Source organism: Daphnia pulex, chromosome 7 (assembly GCF_021134715.1).
Source record: "Daphnia pulex isolate KAP4 chromosome 7, ASM2113471v1".
NCBI classification, from domain to species: domain Eukaryota; kingdom Metazoa; phylum Arthropoda; class Branchiopoda; order Diplostraca; family Daphniidae; genus Daphnia; species Daphnia pulex.
Window position 1 is genome coordinate 11,598,321 of NC_060023.1, and position 20,804 is coordinate 11,619,124.

At 41.8% G+C, this 20,804-nt stretch overlaps 5 protein-coding genes and 2 long non-coding RNA genes across 12 annotated transcripts; 2 read left to right on the forward strand and 5 right to left on the reverse strand.

Moving 5' to 3' along the window:
* Positions 1–44: 44 nt before the first annotated feature.
* On the reverse strand, positions 45–2,834 carry LOC124196678. Of its 4 annotated transcripts, none has more exons than XR_006875791.1 (6): positions 2,804–2,834; positions 2,627–2,742; positions 2,266–2,531; positions 2,014–2,171; positions 1,008–1,569; positions 45–900 (listed from the first exon to the last, which is right to left on the reverse strand). It is a non-coding gene; the product is annotated as an uncharacterized LOC124196678 (long non-coding RNA). The 4 variants fall into 4 exon arrangements; XR_006875790.1 differs by having other exon boundaries at positions 2,800–2,818; XR_006875789.1 differs by lacking the exon at positions 2,804–2,834 and having other exon boundaries at positions 2,057–2,171; positions 2,627–2,778.
* Positions 2,835–2,894: 60 nt separating this feature from the next.
* Positions 2,895–4,376, reverse strand: LOC124196691. Its single transcript, XR_006875793.1, has 3 exons — positions 4,165–4,376; positions 3,007–3,142; positions 2,895–2,949 (listed from the first exon to the last, which is right to left on the reverse strand). It is a non-coding gene; the product is annotated as an uncharacterized LOC124196691 (long non-coding RNA).
* A 14-nt stretch (positions 4,377–4,390) lies between these two features.
* LOC124198432 lies at positions 4,391–9,314 on the reverse strand. The gene is made up of 2 exons (XM_046594266.1): positions 5,124–9,314; positions 4,391–4,756 (listed from the first exon to the last, which is right to left on the reverse strand). Exon 1 carries the CDS (start codon positions 9,312–9,314, stop codon positions 5,943–5,945), a length of 3,372 nt encoding a protein of 1,123 aa, XP_046450222.1. The 3' UTR covers positions 4,391–4,756; positions 5,124–5,942.
* A 453-nt stretch (positions 9,315–9,767) lies between these two features.
* Positions 9,768–12,494, reverse strand: LOC124196683 (probable tRNA (uracil-O(2)-)-methyltransferase). 3 transcript variants are annotated; one of them, XM_046591846.1, is made up of 7 exons: positions 12,334–12,494; positions 11,985–12,077; positions 11,543–11,907; positions 11,345–11,474; positions 11,097–11,268; positions 10,784–11,038; positions 9,768–10,718 (listed from the first exon to the last, which is right to left on the reverse strand). In XM_046591846.1, the coding sequence occupies exons 3-7, from the start codon at positions 11,874–11,876 to the stop codon at positions 9,810–9,812; spliced, it is 1,800 nt and encodes a 599-aa protein (XP_046447802.1). In that variant the 5' UTR covers positions 11,877–11,907; positions 11,985–12,077; positions 12,334–12,494; the 3' UTR covers positions 9,768–9,809. The 3 variants fall into 3 exon arrangements, with proteins under 3 accessions (XP_046447802.1, XP_046447800.1, XP_046447801.1); XM_046591844.1 differs by having other exon boundaries at positions 11,097–11,271; positions 12,334–12,493; XM_046591845.1 differs by lacking the exon at positions 12,334–12,494 and adding an exon at positions 12,159–12,179 and having other exon boundaries at positions 11,097–11,271.
* Positions 12,483–17,449, forward strand: LOC124196687 (3 beta-hydroxysteroid dehydrogenase type 7-like). Its single transcript, XM_046591854.1, has 11 exons — positions 12,483–12,597; positions 12,985–13,089; positions 13,155–13,322; positions 13,390–13,614; positions 13,685–13,843; positions 13,922–16,120; positions 16,622–16,805; positions 16,871–16,907; positions 16,978–17,061; positions 17,129–17,281; positions 17,346–17,449. The coding sequence occupies exons 1-6, from the start codon at positions 12,570–12,572 to the stop codon at positions 14,326–14,328; spliced, it is 1,092 nt and encodes a 363-aa protein (XP_046447810.1). The 5' UTR covers positions 12,483–12,569; the 3' UTR covers positions 14,329–16,120; positions 16,622–16,805; positions 16,871–16,907; positions 16,978–17,061; positions 17,129–17,281; positions 17,346–17,449.
* Positions 16,798–17,432, forward strand: LOC124198433 (DNA-directed RNA polymerase III subunit RPC9-like). The gene is made up of 5 exons (XM_046594267.1): positions 16,798–16,805; positions 16,871–16,907; positions 16,978–17,061; positions 17,129–17,281; positions 17,346–17,432. Exons 1-5 carry the CDS (start codon positions 16,798–16,800, stop codon positions 17,430–17,432), a joined length of 369 nt encoding a protein of 122 aa, XP_046450223.1.
* Positions 17,450–17,773: 324 nt separating the features above from the next.
* LOC124196690 (serine/threonine-protein phosphatase alpha-2 isoform) lies at positions 17,774–20,536 on the reverse strand. Its single transcript, XM_046591858.1, has 5 exons — positions 20,497–20,536; positions 19,989–20,339; positions 19,021–19,712; positions 18,673–18,816; positions 17,774–18,595 (listed from the first exon to the last, which is right to left on the reverse strand). Exons 2-5 carry the CDS (start codon positions 20,041–20,043, stop codon positions 18,488–18,490), a joined length of 999 nt encoding a protein of 332 aa, XP_046447814.1. The 5' UTR covers positions 20,044–20,339; positions 20,497–20,536; the 3' UTR covers positions 17,774–18,487.
* Positions 20,537–20,804: the final 268 nt, after the last annotated feature.

Here is a 20,804-nt window from a genome sequence, read left to right on the forward strand (position 1 = left end):
CAACGTTGACAGGCTTGAAGTTACTACCAAGTCTTACAAACGAATTACCGGCATTAGAAATTTTATTTTCTCAATCAAGATCAACAATTAATTCCCAATGACCAACGACCATGAAGAAAACCGACATATCTAAATAAAATCAAATAGAAATTTCGGGTCTAGCATTTAGAAATTTCATGTAGTAAGTTGCGGAAGCGTTTGTGGTGTAATGTTCGGCTTCCTTAATGGTGTGGTAACTCAGCACAGAGTAAAACTTCGGAGCTTCGGTGTAGTAGGTGGTAGCAGCATAAGAAGTGGTGTAATACTCAGTTGCCTTGGTGGTATAGTACCTGGGAGAAGCGCGGGCTGTAGTATAGAAAACTGGAGCCTCGGTTTAGCATTCCGGTTTAACGTAGTACGAATATGCAGCTGTCTTGGTGGTGTAGTACTCCGCTCCCTTGGTGGTGTAGTACTCCGCTCCCTTGGTGGTGTAGTACTCCGCTTCCTTGGTGGTGTAGTACTCCGCTTCCTTGGTGGTGTAGTACTCCGCTTCCTTGGTGGTGTAGTACTCCGCTTCCTTGGTGGTGTAGTACTCCGCTCCCTTGGTGGTGTAGTACTCCGCTCCCTTGGTGGTGTAGTACTCCGCTCCCTTGGTGGTGTAGTACTCCGCTCCCTTGGTGGTTTAACACGGGGCTGAGTTAAACATCGAAGCTTTGGTGTAGAAGTTCGGGACATCATAAGTTATGGTGTAATACTCTAGGGCCTTGGGGGTGTAGTATCCGGTTGCTGCGTATGTTGTTGTATAGTAAGACGCCGGCGTTGCGGTTTGGTATCCGCCATACCCAGGAGACATCGGTACACCAGTGGTCAACCCAGCCATCAAGGATAATACAACCAACAGCAGCACGACGCCATAGTTAACTAGACGGTACAAAATATGAACATCAATTTTCAATATGAAATGTCATATTAACAAAGAGAAAAAAATAATTAAGTGATACAAAACTCCATGTTGAAACAATATTTACCGTTTGGTTGTAGTATAATACTCGGTGGCCTTGGTAAACAGGAGCCTCAGTTTGGTAGTAGCTTGGAGCAGAGTAATACTTGGGTTCCTCGGTGTAGTAAACTGGGGCACTGTACGTTGATGTGTAACATGTGGCCTCTTCGGTGTAGTAGTTGGGGGCTTCGTCATAGTAGCTAGGTGTAGCGTAGGTTGTGGTGTAGTTAACTGCAGCCTTGGTGTAGTATTTCAGTTCAACGTAGTATGAAGGAGCAGCTGCTGTGTTGTAAGCCTAGGCTACGTAGTACTTCACCGCCTCAGTTGTAGTGCCTCGGGGATGTAGTACTCAGGCGCTTTGGTGATGTAACTCGGGGCAGCGTAATTTGTAGCGTAACTCTTGAGCCTTGGTGGTGTAGCACTTGGGGGCCTCGGTGTTGTAAGTAGATGTTTCGAAGGCGGCGGCGTGGTGTAGTATTCTTTCGCTGCTGTTGCTTAGTCTCCACGATGACCAGAAGACATCAGTAAACCCGTGGTCGACCCAACCTTCAACGATAAGACACCAAACAGCAGCACGGCGCCAGAGTGAACTAAACAATATAAACGATTTGAACATTATCGAATATAAACTCATAACTACTAATATAAACTGAAAACAAGACAAAATTGATTCACGACTCGAAATAAAGATGAATTTTTGCCCATGATTGCGAACTGGTTGTACAATGAAGAAGGAAGTTGGTGACAAATAGTGGGCTGCAGTTGTTGCCGTGATGGAGATACTCACTCGACTGATCCCTATCGACTTTTCTCTTGCCATTTATACGACTTTTTCTCACCCTGACCCCTCTCTTAAGCCTTACGCCCCTATTAAACTTGCTCGATAATAAAGCAAACACTTTCTGTTCTCACCCAACCTTACACCACCGCATTGACAGATTTACGTAATGATCTCCGCGACCTTCAAGCGTGAAGGACATGCATATTGGACGTTGCTGGGGGTGGGTATACAACAAACAATATCAAATTAATACCAAATGGTTGTGGCTTAATACGAATGGAATCAGGATGTAGTACTCGGGCTCTTTAGTGATGCATCTCGCAGCAGCATAAATTGTAGTGTAATACTTTGAAGCCTCGGTGGTGTAGTATTTCAGGACAACAACCAACAGCAGCACGACGCCACAGTTTACTATACAATAAATTATAGGAACATAATTATGCAACAGACATTATTTAAAAAAGGAGAGTTGATACACAATTCCATGTAGAAAACTGAAATTTACCGCTTTATACGATGAAGAAGGCAGTTGGTGACAAATTGTGCGCGGAAGTTGTTGTCGTGTCGGAAAAGGCTTTTCTCTCCTTTAATGCAACTTGTCTGAAGCCTTGGTGGTGTAAGCTGGAGCAGCATTGGTTGATGATGAGTATTAAGACAGCAATGTTGTGCTTTTATATCCACCATACACAGGACCAGGAGACATCGGTACACCAGTGGTCGACCCAACCGTCAGCGATTCAACACCCAACAGCAGAACAACGCCATAGTTTACTAGACAATAAATAATTTGAACATTAATATTCAAAAATTACTGACTAAAAACAATAGAAATTGATACTAAATAACAGAAGTAACAGAATATTTACCCATGATTGCGAACTGATGATACGATGAAGAATGCAGCTGGTGACCAATAGTGCGCTGAAGTTGTTACCGTGTCGGAGATACTCGTTCGACTGATCCTTGTCGACTTTTCTCTCTCCTTTTATACGACTTTTTCTCACCCTGACCCATATCTTAAACCTTGCGGCTATTTTACCTACTTGATAATGATGTTACACGTGTCGTCCTCACCCAACCTCTACACCACCGCATTGACAGTTTTACGTAATGATCTCCTTGACCTTCGAAAGTGAAGGAAATGCAAACTAGCCTTTCCTTCTTTAGGTTGACGTTGATGGGGATGGGTCTACAAAAACCAAAATCAAAATGAATATCAAATGGCTGAGCCTTGCGGCTATTGTACCTGCATGATAATGATGAAACACGTCCAGTTCTCACCCAACCTCTACACCGCCGCATTGACAGTTTTACACAATGTTTCCCTCGACCTTCAAGCTTGAAGGATATGCAAACTGGCCGGCCCGTCTGCAGGTTGAACTCTACAATGGTAATTGAAAAATAATTAACAAACACTGCATCAGTTGAAACATGTTGAAAATATACCAAAATTTAACTTAAGCCATTATAAAGTAACGTAAGAGTGCACATAGAGAAAAAATAGTTGAATTGATACGAAACTCGATGTAAAAAAAAAACGAAACATTTACTCATTATTGCGAGTAGGAAGTATGCAGTTGATGGTTGGACTTTCGTCGTCTTAACTTTCTGTTCACTAGGCCTACGAGCCATATGAACGGAGTAAAGTAGAATTAAGCAGTTAATTAAATTTTTTAAGATGTAAGAGATTTCACAGAGTCTAAGGGTAAACAATCTTACCCAATTACAAAAAAATTTGGGTAAACGATGAAAAATCAATCACATAAAACCACATCTTAAAATTTTACGTAAAATTACACCTAAATTAAACAGAGGAATCTACTCTCTGGTCTTCAATCGCTGACATTAACAGCTTGCTTTTAAGGAAATTAATAAACACATTAAATTTAAATAAATACCTTAATCAAGCCTGACAACAATAGGACGAGTAGAACGATCACCTTCTAGTTCTAGCGTACATAGAGTGACGCTACACAGTCTCAACATTTTCTTCGTTTCAGACATTACGTACATCAAAGTCTACTGAGTAAAACAGCAGGCACGTCGGACGTTTATGACAAGAAAATTCAATTCGTGACAATTGGGGTTGAAATCAGAGATGAAATGGACTGTTTCTAGCAAAAGTCTGGATTTGGTCAGGAACGTTCTGGTAAAATTTCAATTAAGCGTGATTTTGGCTTGGGATTTTTTTCTATTGACGTACGAAACCGAATGGAAATTTAACGAGGATCTCAAAATTCAGGTTCGTCTTGATACAAGATAAATAGTTACCATGTTAGAGAACCATTTAGTAACCAGAAGAAGGAAGAATAAATAAATTTGGGAAAGGATCGGACTTTTACAAATACGTAAAATGAGCAATGGTTTTAAATTAATGAGAGTTAATTATGTTACAAAAACTTACTTTAAAATCTTGAGCTGAAGTTGTTTTCAGAAGGAACCCGTAATGAAGCTTGATACACTCTTAGTCTTGGAAAGGAGATGCTTTTGTCACACTTAGACAGCCTGCCGATTTGTAGATCACACATTTCCTTGGTTTGACTTCTCTGTTGCAATCGCGTGTAAAGTAATCAACGAACAACCACAATCTTCGAACTTACGACTTACAAGATACAATTTGAAATTGTCCCAGTCTACGCCAGGACAATTAGAATTGTACGAGATTGTACGCTTCGATTTGAACTTGTGTTGACCTTGTATTGAGACAGCTGTTTTAAAGGGGGGTAGGGAAAAAGGGGAGTAACCGGCCGTCGCCTCCTCAGACCATTCGCTGATAACAAAGGTAGGGAGGGTGGGCGGGCAAACAAACAAACGGCTCAACAAACAAAATAAACAAATAAACAAAGGAAAGGGGGGAGCAGCACAAAAAATGACTCCGATCTCCTGCGTGGCTTGAATTTCTCATGGTGTCCATGAGATGGCCATCCGACTCTTAGTCTCCTCGACCACGATATCCCCGGCCTCTTCCACGGAAAGCGTTGCTGTTACCGGATGATCTAATTGAAAAGAAAGGAAAACCATTATGATTTTAATTCGGATCTACCTAAGACGGACCTCACGAACGATAGATTATTTGAACTGTAAGTGGTGGGAATGGGAGGGATCTTTACAGTTCAAATCGAAGCGTACAATCTCGTACAATTCTAATTGTCCTGGCGTAGACTGGGACAATTTCAAATTGTACATATCGATTTACTAATCGATTTGAACTTGTGATATTTAAAGCGACTAAAATAAATACCTACACAAACTTACGACCTTTCTGAATATTACATCCATATAAATTAACGGGACGCGGTTCCCCCCGTACAATGCGAATAAATAAATGACGTGAATTGATAAAAACAGGAGCAGATTAAATACTTGTTTTTTAGCTGCTGATTCCATCCGTCTGAAGAACAATTCCGACCAGTGATGGGTCCGTCGTTACTTCACGATGATAAAACTTTCTGAAGGTGGACGCGGAGGCCCAATGACCCGCGCGCAAGACCGTATCAACCGAGATTCCAGCTGCGATTGCCTTCGAAGCCGCGGCCCCCCGTGTTGAGTGGGCCGAGAACATATTTATGTCTATTCCCGCCTCTCTCAAGACTTGTTTGATCCAGCCAGATATCGTTACGCTCTTGACCGGATTGTGCTGACCTACTGAGCTGATAAACAGCGAGCCCTCGTTATGAGGGCCCCTGAACGCCTCTGTTTTCAAAATGTAAGCTCGTAGGCACGCAACCGGGTCCAGCAGCTCGTCATCTAGCTTTTCCAATGAGAAAGACTGCAGCGATCCTGCTTTCTGAGCCTTGCGGGGTCTGTTGAGGGCGAAGGAGACTCTATTTTCTGCGAATATAATGGACTTAAAATTTACCGACGCCAGGTCCGACGCTCGAAACAAGGTGGCCAGGGCCAAGAGTGTCGCTAATTTCGACGCCAGCGCGCATAGAGAGAGGGCCGCATTTTCTTTTCTTTTGAGGTGAGACAGCACTGTATCTACATCCCAAACGGAGTCATACTTGGCTGCCGGTGGTTTTTTGTTGTAAATGCCTTTCATTAATAATAAAATCTTTGGATGTTGGCCCACTGGGAAGCCTTCAACCTTTTCTAGTGTGGCGGACAGGGCGGATCTATACACATTGACCGTACTGTATGATTTTGACCTGGATTGCTCCGCCAAAAAGGCCGTTACCACGATCAAATCATTACACATGGGATCCGAACCCCTTCCCACACACCAATCTGCCCAAATTCGCCAGGCACTACCGTACGCGCTGGTTGTATTTGATCTGATGGCCCCCACGAAAAGCTCGACCACTTCTCCCGAAAAACCTTGCTTTCCGTACATCGCCCTGACAATTTCCAGGCGACTAGCCGGAAGCCCGGAATGCTGCATAGTGGGTTCGTCTCCCCTTTGACCGATCTCAGCAGCCCTGGGCTCGGCCTCAAGACCCGAGGGGTGTCGCACGCCATGCTCAACAGCGTCGGGAACCACGGCTGAGCCGGCCAAAGTGGGCAGATCAATAAAATCGACGCTTTTTCCCTCCGCGCTTTCGACAGGCAATCCCGAATGACTGCGAATGGCGGGAACGCATATGCCCCTTTCAGCTCCGCCCAATTCAGAGAAAACGCATTCCATGCCCAGGCTCCGGGCTGTGGGTTCCAGGACACAAATTTTGGCAGCTGCGCGTTCCAGGGGTTCGCAAACAGGTCGATCGAGACCTTCCAAACTCTCCAAAGAGCTTGAAATGTCCTCGGATCCAGTTGCCAGTCGCTCCAATCGATCCTCCTTCTCGACTCCCTGTCTGCGATAACGTTCAAAATTCCCGGTAAATACTGCGCCCTTAATGAAACATTTCGCTCCTCACACCAGCGCGCAACTTGGACGGCCAAACGCGTCAACGATTCGGAATGTGTGCCCCCTTTCTTATTGATATACGCAACGGCCGTTGTGTTGTCCAGTCTGAGCTCGACAGTGCAGTTCCTTTCAAATGCGGCGAACGATCTGAGCGCATTGAAGGCGCCCAACAACTCCAACTCATTGATGTGGCTTCCCGCCTCATCCTGTGACCACGTCATACCGGTGCGGAGACCGTTACACTCCGCCCCCCAGCCCGAAAGCGACGCGTCGGCACAAATTGACATGATGGGCTCTGACTCAAACATAGACTGGCCTTCACCGGTGGCCAGGTTTTTTGCCCACCACTCTAACTCTTCTTTGGCTGCTCGTGAAAGGACAATTTTTCCCTGCAGGTTCCCTTCATTCGCTCTTGCGCCTTCTATATAAAGAGCTTGCACCTCTCTGTAGTGAGCCTGTGCAAACGGCACCGCTGTTGCCGCCCAGGTAAAACTGCCTAACAGACTCGCTAGCTCCCTCAGTGCTACCCTTGATCTTTTTGCCAATTCCGCACTCCTGGTTCCTATTGACTCGATCTTTTTTTCTGGCAAGCGGAACCGCATCAAAATTGAGTCGACCAACATGCCCAAAAATTCCATCAATTGGGCCGGAGTCTCTACAGACTTCTCCGAATTGATCACAAAACCCAGAATTTGTAACAATTTTTTAATAAAATTTAGTTGCTCTACGATTACCCTCCTACACTGATTCAGCAGGATGATGTCATCGAGATAAATGATCACCCTAAACCCGAGGCTCCTCAAGAAAGCTACCACTGGTTTTAAAAGCTTAGTGAACGCCCAAGGGGCAGAGGCCAGGCCGAAGCAAAGACAGGTAAACTGGAACACTTCCCCTTCCCATATGAATTGAAGGAACTCGTGGAAATCACGATGGACGGGGACTGTCAAATACGCGTCTTTTAGGTCCAGCTTCACCATCCAATCCCCTTTTACGATCAAGTGCCTGAGCGAGGCCAGGTTCTCCATCTTAAAGTGTCTATATACCACAAATTGATTGAGACTTTTCAAATTAATTATAGGTCTAAATCCTCCCGACTGTTTCTTTATAATGAACATCTGGCTGACAAACCGGATCGTACTGGCCCTTACCGCCGCTCCTTTTTGAATTAACGACCTAACTTCGTCCCGCCCAATGTTCAATTGCTCTTCTCCCATTCGTGCGTTCGACGGAAAATTAAGCATCGTGGGAGGTGACTCGAACTCAAGTTCCAGCCCGTTCCTGACCACACTAAGGATCCAAGGATCGGCTGAAATAAGTCCCCAAGCTCTCCAAAAATGTCTTATTCTTCCACCAATAATACTTAAAGCTATTGGGGGAGGGGAGCTAGAAAGGGAATATATTAAATCTATTGCGTACCTATTGTCGCTCCAATCCTGTTGGTTGTTATTCCATCGGCTAGCCGATCCGGGCCCTTGGCGGCCCTGATCACCTACGCCGTGTCCGGTACCTCGGGAGTCTGGTTGCTGAAAACGGACGGCATGCCGTTGGTTACCGTTGTCATCTCGGATGTTACCGGCTCCGCCACTGCTGTGGTTGGTCTGCCGGCCTCGGTAACTGCTCTGCTGATCGTGGGAAGAGGGTAAGGAGACACGTTCTTTGACTGGCAGCTTGCCCTTTCTCTGCCCTCCTACGTCCAGGTCGACCAGCTCTCTGACGAAACGCCCACTTTTCGATAGCCTCTTCATGACGGAGCTCCCGAACAGATCTTTTCCTTCACTGACTTCAAAAATTTCACGGTCTTCTAGAAGCGGAATGATCGCAGGGCCCACTATCTCCAAGATGTTCCGACGGCGCAAGTCAGAAACGTCAAAATAGGATCTTCCGATTAACTCAGCCAAATGACGGACTGCTTTACCCGCATCTCCTTCCAACTCTTTGGACTCCAAAAACGCAAGCACTGAGAAAACTGGGAGCATGGATTGCTGCACTTTGTAAAGAGTCTTCTCAACTTCATTGACTCCTTTTCCGGTTGATGGGCCTAACAACTTTTGCAATTTTAAGTGCATCTCGAAGTCGATTGACGGGACCTTAAAGTCCATGCTGTCTTCCACATCCAATCTGTATTTGGATTTCAGCTGCCCAACTCTCTTGTTGCTCGCTCCTCTTCTCAGTCTTTTCAGCATGCGCCTGCTCTGCTTGATTGAAGGCTTGAGTCTTTTCTTCCTACTACTTTTTGGGGCGTGCTGAGCTTCTATGAAGGAGGCTAGCTGTAACAGGGCCTGCCCCACCGCTGGAATCGGTCTCTCCTGAGCCACTCCGTCTGCTGCTGCCACTCCGTCTGCTGCTGCCACTCCGTTTGCTGCTGCCACACCGTTTGCTGCTGCCACGGCCCCCGCCGGAGCAACCATTCCGCCTGCATCACCATCTCTTCCTTGGGCTGGGACTTCTTCCCCGGCTCCACCCAAAGTTGCACGAATAAGATTTGACAGTGCTACTGAGGCTGCGGCAGCACTCCCTGAACCACTCGCCTTCGGATTGCTGGGATTTTTTTGGATACGATCGGGGGACGTGTCCCTTTTACTGCCCTTCTTCCTACGTGATGCGACGTACGAGTCGGTGGACGAGGCGTCCGAAGTGTCTGTCGAAGACGACGAACTTGAAGATTCACTAGAACTAGAAGCTTCCGATTCCCTACGCCTTTTATTCCCCATCTTGCAATCGAACTTTCACAAAATAATTAACTGGTAAAGAACTACCGAAAACTGCGACTGCTCCCCGTCAACAGCTAGAATGGTCTGTGGAGGCGACGGCCGGTTACTCCCCTTTTTCCCTACCCCCCTTTAAAACAGCTGTCTCAATACAAGGTCAACACAAGTTCAAATCGATTAGTAAATCGATATGTACAATTAGAATTCTGATGTTTTGACTTTGACCATGTTGTTTGGGGAGCAGATCAGCAGTTGCAAGCAGTAGAACTTTGTTGGAAATTAAAGCGGCGTTGCCAATATACGCAACTCAACCGCCTAATTTAAAAAATACGAAAAAACTGATAAAGCACACATAAGCATGACAATGTTAAATTTACCATAGATAATTAATTAAATTGAACTTACCTCTTTTTTTCGTGAGGGATGCGTATATATCATATAGTTGAGAGTTAGGAATTTGAAAACTGATGTACTTTATTACGAGTTCACATGTGTAGTTCAATGGAGATAGCGACACAAATCTTGATTTAAGGGACACCCATCGGGATGATTTACAAAAAACCAACAGATTCTTGTTTTTACATCCGTTCGGGCATTGGTATCTAGGCGGGACCTCTTATTCTTAGTTGCTTTAGTATGCTTCTGTTGATTTCGCCATTCCTCAACCGACAACTCCTTGGGAGAACGAAAACGAACGCACTTGTTTTGCACAACAAAAATGTGAGAGTGGTTTCGCAATAAAGTCTGAATTCCTCCGCACTCGCTTTTTAACTGATCGAAATCTTTGAAGTCCTGACGAACCAGTGTCACCAAATCTGTTAAGTTAATTTCCCCACCCGAATTCCATTCCCCTGGTTGATTCCGGGTTCCGCAATCAAGTAAACACTTAGCCGTCAAGTTAATAAACGAATCTTGAATACTTCGCTCAACCCGTGTACAATTGCGGATAAGTTCTACGGCGGAACGGGGCTGGAACTTGGTTTCTTCAACACCTTCTTTACTCAAAGCAATCATACTAGATTTGGCCTTTAATAGATCGGCCCACTCGGACTCGCTCTTTGATTGAATGGACCCCACAAAACACGTACGCCTTGTGGAAGGAATTCGCATCCTGTCTTCTTCTACTTGATACCCGCAGCTACGTCCTATTTCACCAACAAAGCGCAAGTACTCAAAATAACGGGAACTATTGGCCGCATTGAACTTTTCGCGCTGAAATTTACCCCAAAATGAAAAAGGACAACAAGGCAATACCCAATAACGAGTGGGCAAACGTTCTGGCTGCCTCTTGATCGAACTCTGCAATGCCATAACAGCGATCCAAGGAGTTAATTCATCCGAGTGATTTCCAAGAAGCCAGTCAAATTCGAGGAAGAAAGTATCTTCCGACGCTATCAGAGTAGAGACCTTAAAAGAGATATCAGGTAAAGGGTAAATTAGAAAATTGTAATTGATGTAAGACACCTCTTTACCTCGAGTTTGATTTCTGGTGGATATAAGGACCAAATCCTGCGAGCTCGAATATCAATTCCTTTACCGGGGTATCCCTCCGATGTCAAAAGATAAACCAAAAGGCCGTTGCCACAACCAATATCAATAAAGGTTTGTCTATAATCAGAATCTAATTTGAGTTGCTCTTGCTCCTGACGCCATATAAGTATCAAATATGAGGCAATGGCTACGTCCTCGTGAATAAACTTTTGAGGGTCTGTACACTCAGGCCAAACCTAGATTCAATTTATGTACCGTTAAAGTAAGAAAGTAATACAGAACGTTGAATAATACCTTAGTGATGTTAGGGACGTATTTCTTCTTCAACTCTTGATAAAGATTGTTATAAGCCTCCAAAGATACCAAACGAATAGATTCAACGGCAGAGTGCTGCTCATCCATCTCTGCATGCCACTTTCTCAATTTAGGCAATACGTTTTGCAACAGCCAATCGCCCTTGATATCGCTTCTTTAAAACAAAAGGAGATCGTTGCAAATTAGAGCGAAAATTTTTTTAAGTAATATACACTGATATGGTTTACTTGAAAACATTAAGCTCAATGTCTGATGAACCAAGCACAACAGCATAAGGGCAAGGGGAAATAAGGTGTTCAATCTCACCTTCAACAGGTGCACTCAGTGGTACATAAACAGCACATTTCAATTTGAAATCTAAGATAAAAAATCAAATGACAATTATAAGCAAATGTATTAAAAATTGAAAAGATATCACATCACACCTATAATTTCAAGCTCTAAAATGGTCTGATGGCGACTCTTCTGCTTGGGTAAACATTTCCTGATGGAAGCTAAGCATGTATTTTCTTGATGCTCTTCAATACTCCAATGTTCTGATTTTGACCACTTCATGCCATCCATTTTTTTTTCTAGTTCTATCTCGTCAAGTCCAATCAGTACTAGATGTTTTTCAATAATTTCTTGCCAGGAGAGAAATTGAGACACACATTTCCAATTAGCTATTGATGCAACACCTGACAAGCGTTTGTTGACTACATGTGGCTTTTGACTCCAGACCTTCAGGGTATTCCAGAATCTTTCAGCCATATTTTCCATATTAATTTTCTGTTTACTTTTTGGGACAGTACTGAAAGAAGGAAAACAATACTTTCAATTTTGATTCAACAGTTCAATTATTGAATATATCAATTAAGAATTAACTACCTTATTCAAAATCCACTTTGAATCTTCGACAGCACGCTGCATTATTTTTCTAATCCTTTCAGCATCAGTTTCTTCAGCATGTTGACCAAAACCCTGGTGAATAAAGATAACGGAGGGCAAAGATCAAGTTATGTTGTATATGTTCCAACCCATTGGCGATAAAAAATATATTACGAGACGTATCTCCATTCTTCAGTTTATATCATACTATAGGCTACTGACAGTCGCATCTACTTATACTATATCGAATACTTTTTTCAATTTTTCTGGACACAAGGTATTGGAAAACGTATTAAAATTAACAACTGTTGTCTAAATGAAGTGTGTACGATAATAGTTTTTAACATACCTGGCGAACAAAATTAATGTAATAAGACTGTGTGTTTTTTGGAAGCTTACGACACTCTCGAATTAAAAACTTGTACAAATGTTTCGCATTAAGCGAATTACTGGAATTAGATGAGCAGAGCAATAACGACGTGGTCCACATTTTTTCAGAATCAAGTTTTCTTCTGCTAGAATTCAACGTTGCCAAACATATTCAACGTCTATAATTTTACCGGGTTATTTAAAAATCTGTTCCGGATGGATTCCGAAATCGTTCTTGTTACGGGTAAGCACATTACATCTATTGACGTATTAATAATTAATTGTCAATATTTATTTCGAGTACAATTCATTCCCTTCCATTGAGTACAAAATGTTGGCAACATAATTGTTTACTTTGGTTATCGGCTTAAAGAGGACTTCATGGTTATCAAAATGTGGCTTGGCTCACGCACGCAATCGTTCGATAAAATGCTGATAATAAAGTATGATGAACTGCTTAAAACATAAACTAAGTTTATTTTGGGAACAAAAAAAAAATACAAACAAATAATAATTTTGCTAAATACTATGTAGGACTTGCAAGAAAACTACACCCTAAATTTTAATTTTTAAAGTGCTCACAGATTTATGGTACAGGTCCACTTGAAGATTTTTTAATTCTTATATTTAGGGGGCCAAGGATTTCTTGGGCAACACATTATTCGTTTGTTGCAGCAAGACGAAAGAGTGGCAGAGATTCGCGTTCTAGACAAAGAAGTGCTAACTAATCGCATTGGTACAATTAGAATTTACACATACATCAAATTTCTCCAATTTTCATTTTCCTTCTAAAATAATTAGGTTATGAGGAGAAAAAGGTTTTAAAATCGTTCGTGGCTGACATTACCAAACCAGAAACGATGAGTCTTGACATTTTCGACGGCGTACATTGCGTCATTCACGCAGCTGCAGAAACTGGATTTAGTCATTTCCCATCCGCCGAAGTAATGGAGGAAGTCAACGTCAATGGTATTTGTATGGTAATAATCAATACCTGCACTGATTCCCCAGGACACGTGTTTCCCAATTACTATAGGCACTCGTCACGTCATCCACAAATGCATTGCAGCAAATGTCGGCTGCCTAGTTTTCACGAGCACGACTCACGTGGTGATACCAAAAAAAGATCCTTTGTTCTTGGCTGCCGAGCACTTGGCCAAGTCGCCACCTAAAGATGGCTATCTATTTGGCCACTATGGACGAACCAAGTACGAAGCAGAGAACCTTGTGAAGGAAGCCAATGGAATTGAATTGTCAGACGGTACTAATCCTCCTATTTATCGCTGTAAAATGAAATTAAGAAAACCAAAATCTATTCACGACGACATCAGGTTCGGGGAATTTAGCCACGGTTTGTCTTCGCCCAACTCTTCTTTACGGAGAATTAGACCCTTATTACGTCACTCATGCTTTGAAGATCGCCAAAGATCACGGCGGATGTTTGTACAGGATCGGATGGGGTGGTGAAAGAATTCAAGTCACGTACGCTGGTTCGTGAAGACATGAATAAAACAAAGAAGTTAATTTAAAAAACGCTACAGTAATCAATTTTTGAAAAAAAAAAACAGGAAATGCCGCCTGGGCTCACATACTTGCAAAGAATCAATTATTGGAAAACCCATCGACCGTTGGCGGAGAAGTCATGTTCATCACGGACGACACGGTCATTCAGAATGCCTTTGAATTTATTGATCCATTTTTGAAGGCTAGATCGATGAGGACCTCGTCGATTGTCTATCCGGCTACTCTTGCTGTAATATTTGTCCTTTTTCTTTATTTCGTGTCGCGTATGCTACGACCATTGGTGCACCTCAAAAACCCCTTTCCGCATCCAGCGACATTGTACTTCATTGTTTGTTTCTACTGCTTCAATCGGCTCAAGGCTACTCTCCGTCTCGGCTACAAACCTATTTACAACCCTGAAGAATCAATAAGTAAGTCACTTGAATATTACAAAAATGTTCCTCTCTCCTAGGCCCCATGGTCTTTATTTGCTGTCAACAAGTTTGCATAATTATAATAATTAGACATTGTATAATGTATATTAGGAATATTATTCAACCCAAGAAATAGTAATATATGTGGGATAGACTATTTTTTAGTCTGACTGTGTTTTTCAATCTTTTGAACATTCTTTTGAATAAGTTCCTTGAGAATTGAATTGGAATCTTTGGTGCAAAAATGGGCAATACAACATTCTAAATTGCTACCAGTCAGTTTGAATTCAGGCATGGTACATTTTTTACAGTGGCTTGATGGAATCACATTGTGTGCAGTTAAATTAGAATGAACTAAAAACTCGAAAAGACCCAATGGGGTCTGAGAAAACAACTCATTACAGGTATCACAAAAAATCACAGACTGATGCTGTGTTTTCTCATTCCAGCAAAGAATTTTAGAAATCTGAATAGAAAGAAGGTGAAGGTCTGAGTTTTGGTAGCGAAGATGGGACCTCTTGCATGTGTGAAGGCGGACAACTTTAAATGGAAATTTCTGTACAAACACTGTGATGGGATCCGTACAATTTAAACAAATCTCCACACTGTGCCAAGGTAAGTTTTGGGAGTGGTTGCCAAGGTCTACCAAGGAACAGAATGACTGATTGCAGTTGTAGCATTGGTAATTCTTCTCTATAGCTGGGGACTCTCCAGCCAATCGATGATGAACTGCATCTGTTTCTAGGTCATTAAAAAAACTGCTCAAGTATTTTGAACTACTAAACAAATATTTGGTTTGTAAAAGATCACACGCCGTTCTGAGAATATGCATTGGTAAAATGTCTGGAGGTCAAGGGAAATAATTCTTACCTTCAATTCCGCCTGAATACTCATCCATCTATATTCTTCCAAAGTCCAGCAAAGACTTGAAAAAATTCAGAGGAAAACTGAACACGGGCGTGTTCAGTCAAACCATAAAGCTTAGCAGTACATATGTATAATTCAGCACGCCATATATGAATAGAGGTCAATGTTTTTATCTGTATTCTTTTTTTCCCGTGTGTCCCGAATTTTTTGTTGATAAACATTAGAAATTTCCTTAACGACTAAACATTGTTGCCAAACATCACAAAAACATCTGGGTGTGTCAATTTGTAGACATGTAAATCGCGGGTTTTTTTGTTAATAAGGAGGATAGGGAAGTAGTTAAACATAAAAGAAAAAACATTTCATGATAAACAGGCGCAAAAAAGAACGATTTCTAACGACTAGAAACTGATAATACAGGTTTCCCAACACAGATAATTTTTCCAGTTTTGACACAATAGTGGGAAATGGTTTTCTCTCCTCCGACACTTAATTGGAATTCTGGTAACGCACATTTTCTGCAATCGGGAACAGTTGTGTGCTTGTATCTGTTGACGTGTTTCAAATACTTAAAGATACCATTGGCTGAAAAATCAAAACTAGCTTCACAGCTCTGAAGGTCACATCCTATAACAGTGTAATCAGGAATCAAACCTGATGAATTTAATTTGGTAAAAAGGAACTGACTGTGAAAGTGAAGATCTGAATGATTGTGACAAACATCAGATTTGTTACAAGAGTGAATTCTCACTGCACATTTAGATGTAAAGAATACAACAATGGATTTCTTGCACTTTAAACACATTTCTTCACTGTGGGTTGGGTTTTTAATGGAATGCTGAGCCAAGTCTTCCAATGCAGTAAATAACTGTGGGCAGTCATAGCATCTATAGGGAAAATCTTTGACTGTATTGACTTGATTACTCAACCTATGATGAACAGCATCTGCTTCAACAATACTAGGTTGGTTATCCATTGCTCTATACAATTTTTTTTTACTTTGTTAGAATATAATTTACATCAACAGAAAATTTAGGATTATGCCTTGCCTGTATTCTTCACCTGTAGTTGTAATAGGTCTATGATTCTTGCTGATAAGCGATAAGATAACATATATATCTTTTATGGCTTACTATGGTGAATCAACCTTACGAAATAAACATGCCCACGAGGTAGATTAAGCAAAGAAAACCTTCAAATACTAAAGAGAGTAAATAGGGCACCTTTACCTTGCGATATTGCGGTGCGGTCGGCTTTTTTCTTTGAATAATCAAGGTAGCAATTGAAAGCAACGACATGATTTCAACATTGCAAACCTCATCCAAAGAGAATGTTTACCAATATTTAGCAGACAGCAATTACAGCGTTGCTTCCTCTTCGTGCCTTTAAAAACCACAAGATAATTTTGATCAAACGAAAATTACATAATACTTGCTGGATTATTTTCAAAATTTCTTTAAATAGATAGAATTGATAAAACTGAATTGAAATCGAAATAATTTTACCGCGGTTTCCAAATGACATCGTTGCCTACAACTGCAGCGTGAAGAAAAGTTCTCTAAAAAAACGTGCATTTTTTTCAAAACAATCTGCTCGTGTTTGGAATCTTCAAGCATTTCTGGCTACTGATCGTAATTGAAATGGAAATGTAAGCTAATTGTATAAATTTGTCCATGAACTTCCACTCAACCCCATTTTTTGTTTGTGTTACAGAATCGATGCAAACACGGCTATACTTAGCAATTTTGAGGTAGGTAAAACCTGTTTACTGGAGAATGTGTGGCTTTGAATAATTTATTTGTAATCTAACATTCTTCAAGGTTCTGGGACTTTTGAACAGTTCAAGAGTCAAAGGAGACCAAACCAGGAATCAAAGTGGGTCCTTAGCCACCATCACGTATGAAGTAAGGATTTTTTCAAATGATTTCAATGTGTATCTGCTTCGATTCACCAGTTTCTTTTTGCCTATAGGCCATAAAATATCTTGAAGGCACGCCAGCTGCAGTACAGTCTGAGGGTTGCTTCAAGAAATTTCTCGAGGATGTGAAAAAGTTTGGACTGACTAAAAAAGAGAAAACCATGATCTTGAATCTGAGGCCTAAAACTGACGTTGAAATATCACTGGTATAAAAGCTATGCATGCCACTAGAATTGTCCATGTCTTAATCAGTGATTCAAACCTTTTTAGATTGTCCAATCTACAGATCAGGAACGGTTGACTGAAGAACAAATTGAGGAGCTCATAGAACTCATTCAAAATACTTTGCCAGAATAAATTTGTTTTAACCCCGATTCTCATTTTCACGTTCGTTAAAAACTCAACTCTGAATGTAAACAAATTACTAAATCCGAGAAAGCATGAGATGACAGCGAAATGTTTCAATTGCCTAACCATTACACCATGTGCCCAACGAAACCACCGTTATCCATCAAGGTTTCTCGACAGCCGTTATTTTATCTTTATTTGTTTTTAGTCGATCAACATTCCTTCCAACATCCTAACCATTAACAGCAGGATAACGACGGAAACATTCGAAACACTTGACAGAAGATTCATTCCGGGGTGAACCAAACTTGATTCTAGGTTAGACATCACTTGAATAAATAAGATTGTCATTTTGGTTGCACATTTCTGTTCATTTATTGTAATGACGGGATCAAAATAAGATGGACAGAATCAATATGGAGAACATATTTTGTGTGTATATCGCCCGAGTGCTAACTCCTTGGAGGAAGAGTAAATGGTAAAGGGGGTCGGAGAGAAAAAAACAAAAAGACGTGGGAGATATTTCAGGACTTTTTTTTTTCTTAAATACACAACAGACACATGACAAATGGTGGGGTTTGGGGGGTTCGAAGAAAGAAAATTCGAACTCGGCTATTTTTCAGGACCAGGAGGGAAGTTTAACTACATCGTCGTCGCTTTACAGTTCGTCACTTGTGATAAGATTAAAAGGGAGAATGAAAGAAAAAAAAACACAAGAATGAAATCAAAAGGTACAATTGGTAGAACCAATCCTTTCTTTTTTTTAGTAATACAATTCCCTCCCCCCATCGACGATCCCTTGATCCTCTTCTGCCCCCCTTTTTTTTATTTCGATACAGCATTCGCACGAAGCCATCCGATTGCAACGCTTAAAATAACTTGTGTAATTTTTTTTTTGTTTTACTTTTGTGTGTAATTTGGAGGTTCATGATAACAATTCGTCGGTGAAACATCCAATTCAAGACCTCGATTTCTTTTCTTTTTTTTTGCTTCTTTTTGTTCCTAAACGCTAGTCAAACATTGCCCGTCTGTCAGACGGACATAAAGGGATGCGGGTAGTAGATTTATTTATTTTTTCCTTTATTTTGTTTGGCCTGCGGTCCACCTCGTGGGGGCGTCATGGGTCGGCCGGTGTTCAAGCCTCCGTACGGAAATTTCTTCTTATCGGCTGGCTGTAAACACGTCAAAAGAAAAAGTGATGTAAGTGTCAATGTAACGGATATGAGTGTACGTGCTTGCTTAACGTTACCTTGAGAATCTGGAAAGAGCACATCAGCGTTTCATCGACTGACATCATAGCTCCGGCATTGTCGAACTCGCCACAATAATTGGGTGCCGAAAAGAGGGTCACGAGCTGACGTTTTGCGAAAAACTCGTATCCGTCTTCAACAACCTGATAAAAGAGCGAATTTTAACAATGGTTAATTAAGATGCGTGAACGTTACTCTTTTGGATTGAAAGTTTGGCGTGAGTTGTCACGTGCTTCACTGCACACACACAATATTGCAATCTAGACACGTTTCATCAGAAAACGTGACATCGACCCCAATGACGGTTTGGCAATCGAGTGAAAAGAAAAGTAACAAAAAATGGTTACCTGATGAGCTCTGCAGATCAAATCCATGTCGTGTTTATGAAGGAATTTAGCAACAACTTCCGCACCAAAAGTAAAGCTGACTCCTCGGTCGTTTTCACCCCAGCCCATCGTGTCCTTGTCAGGGTCAGACCACAAAAGATCGCAAAGCAGACCCTGATCGGGTACGTCTGTGGGCCTCATAATTCGGCGAATTTGTTCCATGCTCTGGAGATCGGGACTGAGACCGCCGTGGCAGCAAAAGATCTTCTCGTCAACAATGGCCGCCACGGGTAGGCAGTTGAAACAATCTGTGAAGGTCTTCCATAGCTTGATATTGTAGCGCCGTTTGCACTCGTCGTAAAAGCCGTAGATACGGTTGATAGAGGCACACTCGTGGTTGCCTCTTAGCAGGAAGAAATTCTCTGGGTACTTAATCTTGTAGGCCAGCAACAGACAGATAGTTTCGAGAGATTGCTTCCCTCGATCGACGTAATCACCCAGGAAGAGGTAGTTGGACTCTGGTGGGAAGCCTCCATACTCAAACAAACGCAGCAAATCATAGTACTGACCGTGGATATCTCCACAGATTTTGAGTGGAGCTTCCAGCTCCAGCAAGATGGGCTGCGAAAGGAAAATCTCCCTAGACTTCAAGCACAGGCCTCTGATCTCATTCTCTGTTAACTGGACATTTTTCCCGGGTCTGGAGCCACGAACTAATGAAATAACAAAGGAATAGAATCGAAATCTTAAAAGGCTTGTTGTTTAACATTGGCCGAAACTAGTCATGGAGAATTCCAATACAGCTTTAGCTTGACGTAAGTGTTTCCGTCACCATAAACAAAGATAATCAACCAACTACCATCATAAACGTCAAAAAGACAATTTTCCAGCATTGGTCAAACAATTTAAAGACGAAACAATCGACTGTCAAGGATGCCAAGACGAGTCGCCAAACTAATTTTGAGGGGCCATAGTTTAGAATTATTTACCTTCCAAAAGTCGGGCTATAATGCTGTCAATGTTGAGTTTATCTGTTTCGGCCATTGGAATATGAAGATGTACAACAAAAACTGATGATACAACGGAAGCGAAACGACAGATGACAACCGATAAATTCCTATAGATGTTCTCCAAGTCCCGCACACAATTTTGGGGTGCTTCACCAAAAACACTTTTTCCAAGATGGCTGTCTGTGCTCTAGCCCTCTACTAAAACCCGTCGACAGAGCTCTCCCAAATCCGAAGCGTTTCTATGTATGCAGTATGCAGCGTCCGAAGGCCAACGCTAGGCTCCACCCACCATCCCCCTCGAACTAGATAACGGTAGTGCGGAGATCTTAACTGTCCTTGATGAAGCCATACAAAATAATCTTTATATGTGTCACAACTATAGATTGTGACAATTAACTATTCTTTCAGCATAGTTTTATTTCAATAATATTAATTTGGTAGCCCTTGAAGGCTTGAAATTATTAAAAAAAATTGGATTGGGGCTTACCTTCTTGTGAGACAGCGCCTCTAGCGGTGGATCTTTATGAGGAATGAATATACGATTGATTGGAAAGCGTTGCTAACCTTGACTTTTTTCGAAAGAACAACAATTACAAATATATTTAAAAACATGAAATACATTCTCTATGCATTCTTATCATTGGTGAATTTTGATTTTATTCCAACATTTCCGCTGCTTCGTTCCCTAGGCGCCACCATCATATGATCAATACTCTACGACCTTTTACGATTTGAACCCCGGATATTGATGAGTCTGCTGTTCGATTCCCTTTTGATAAAAGAAAGGTTATCCAA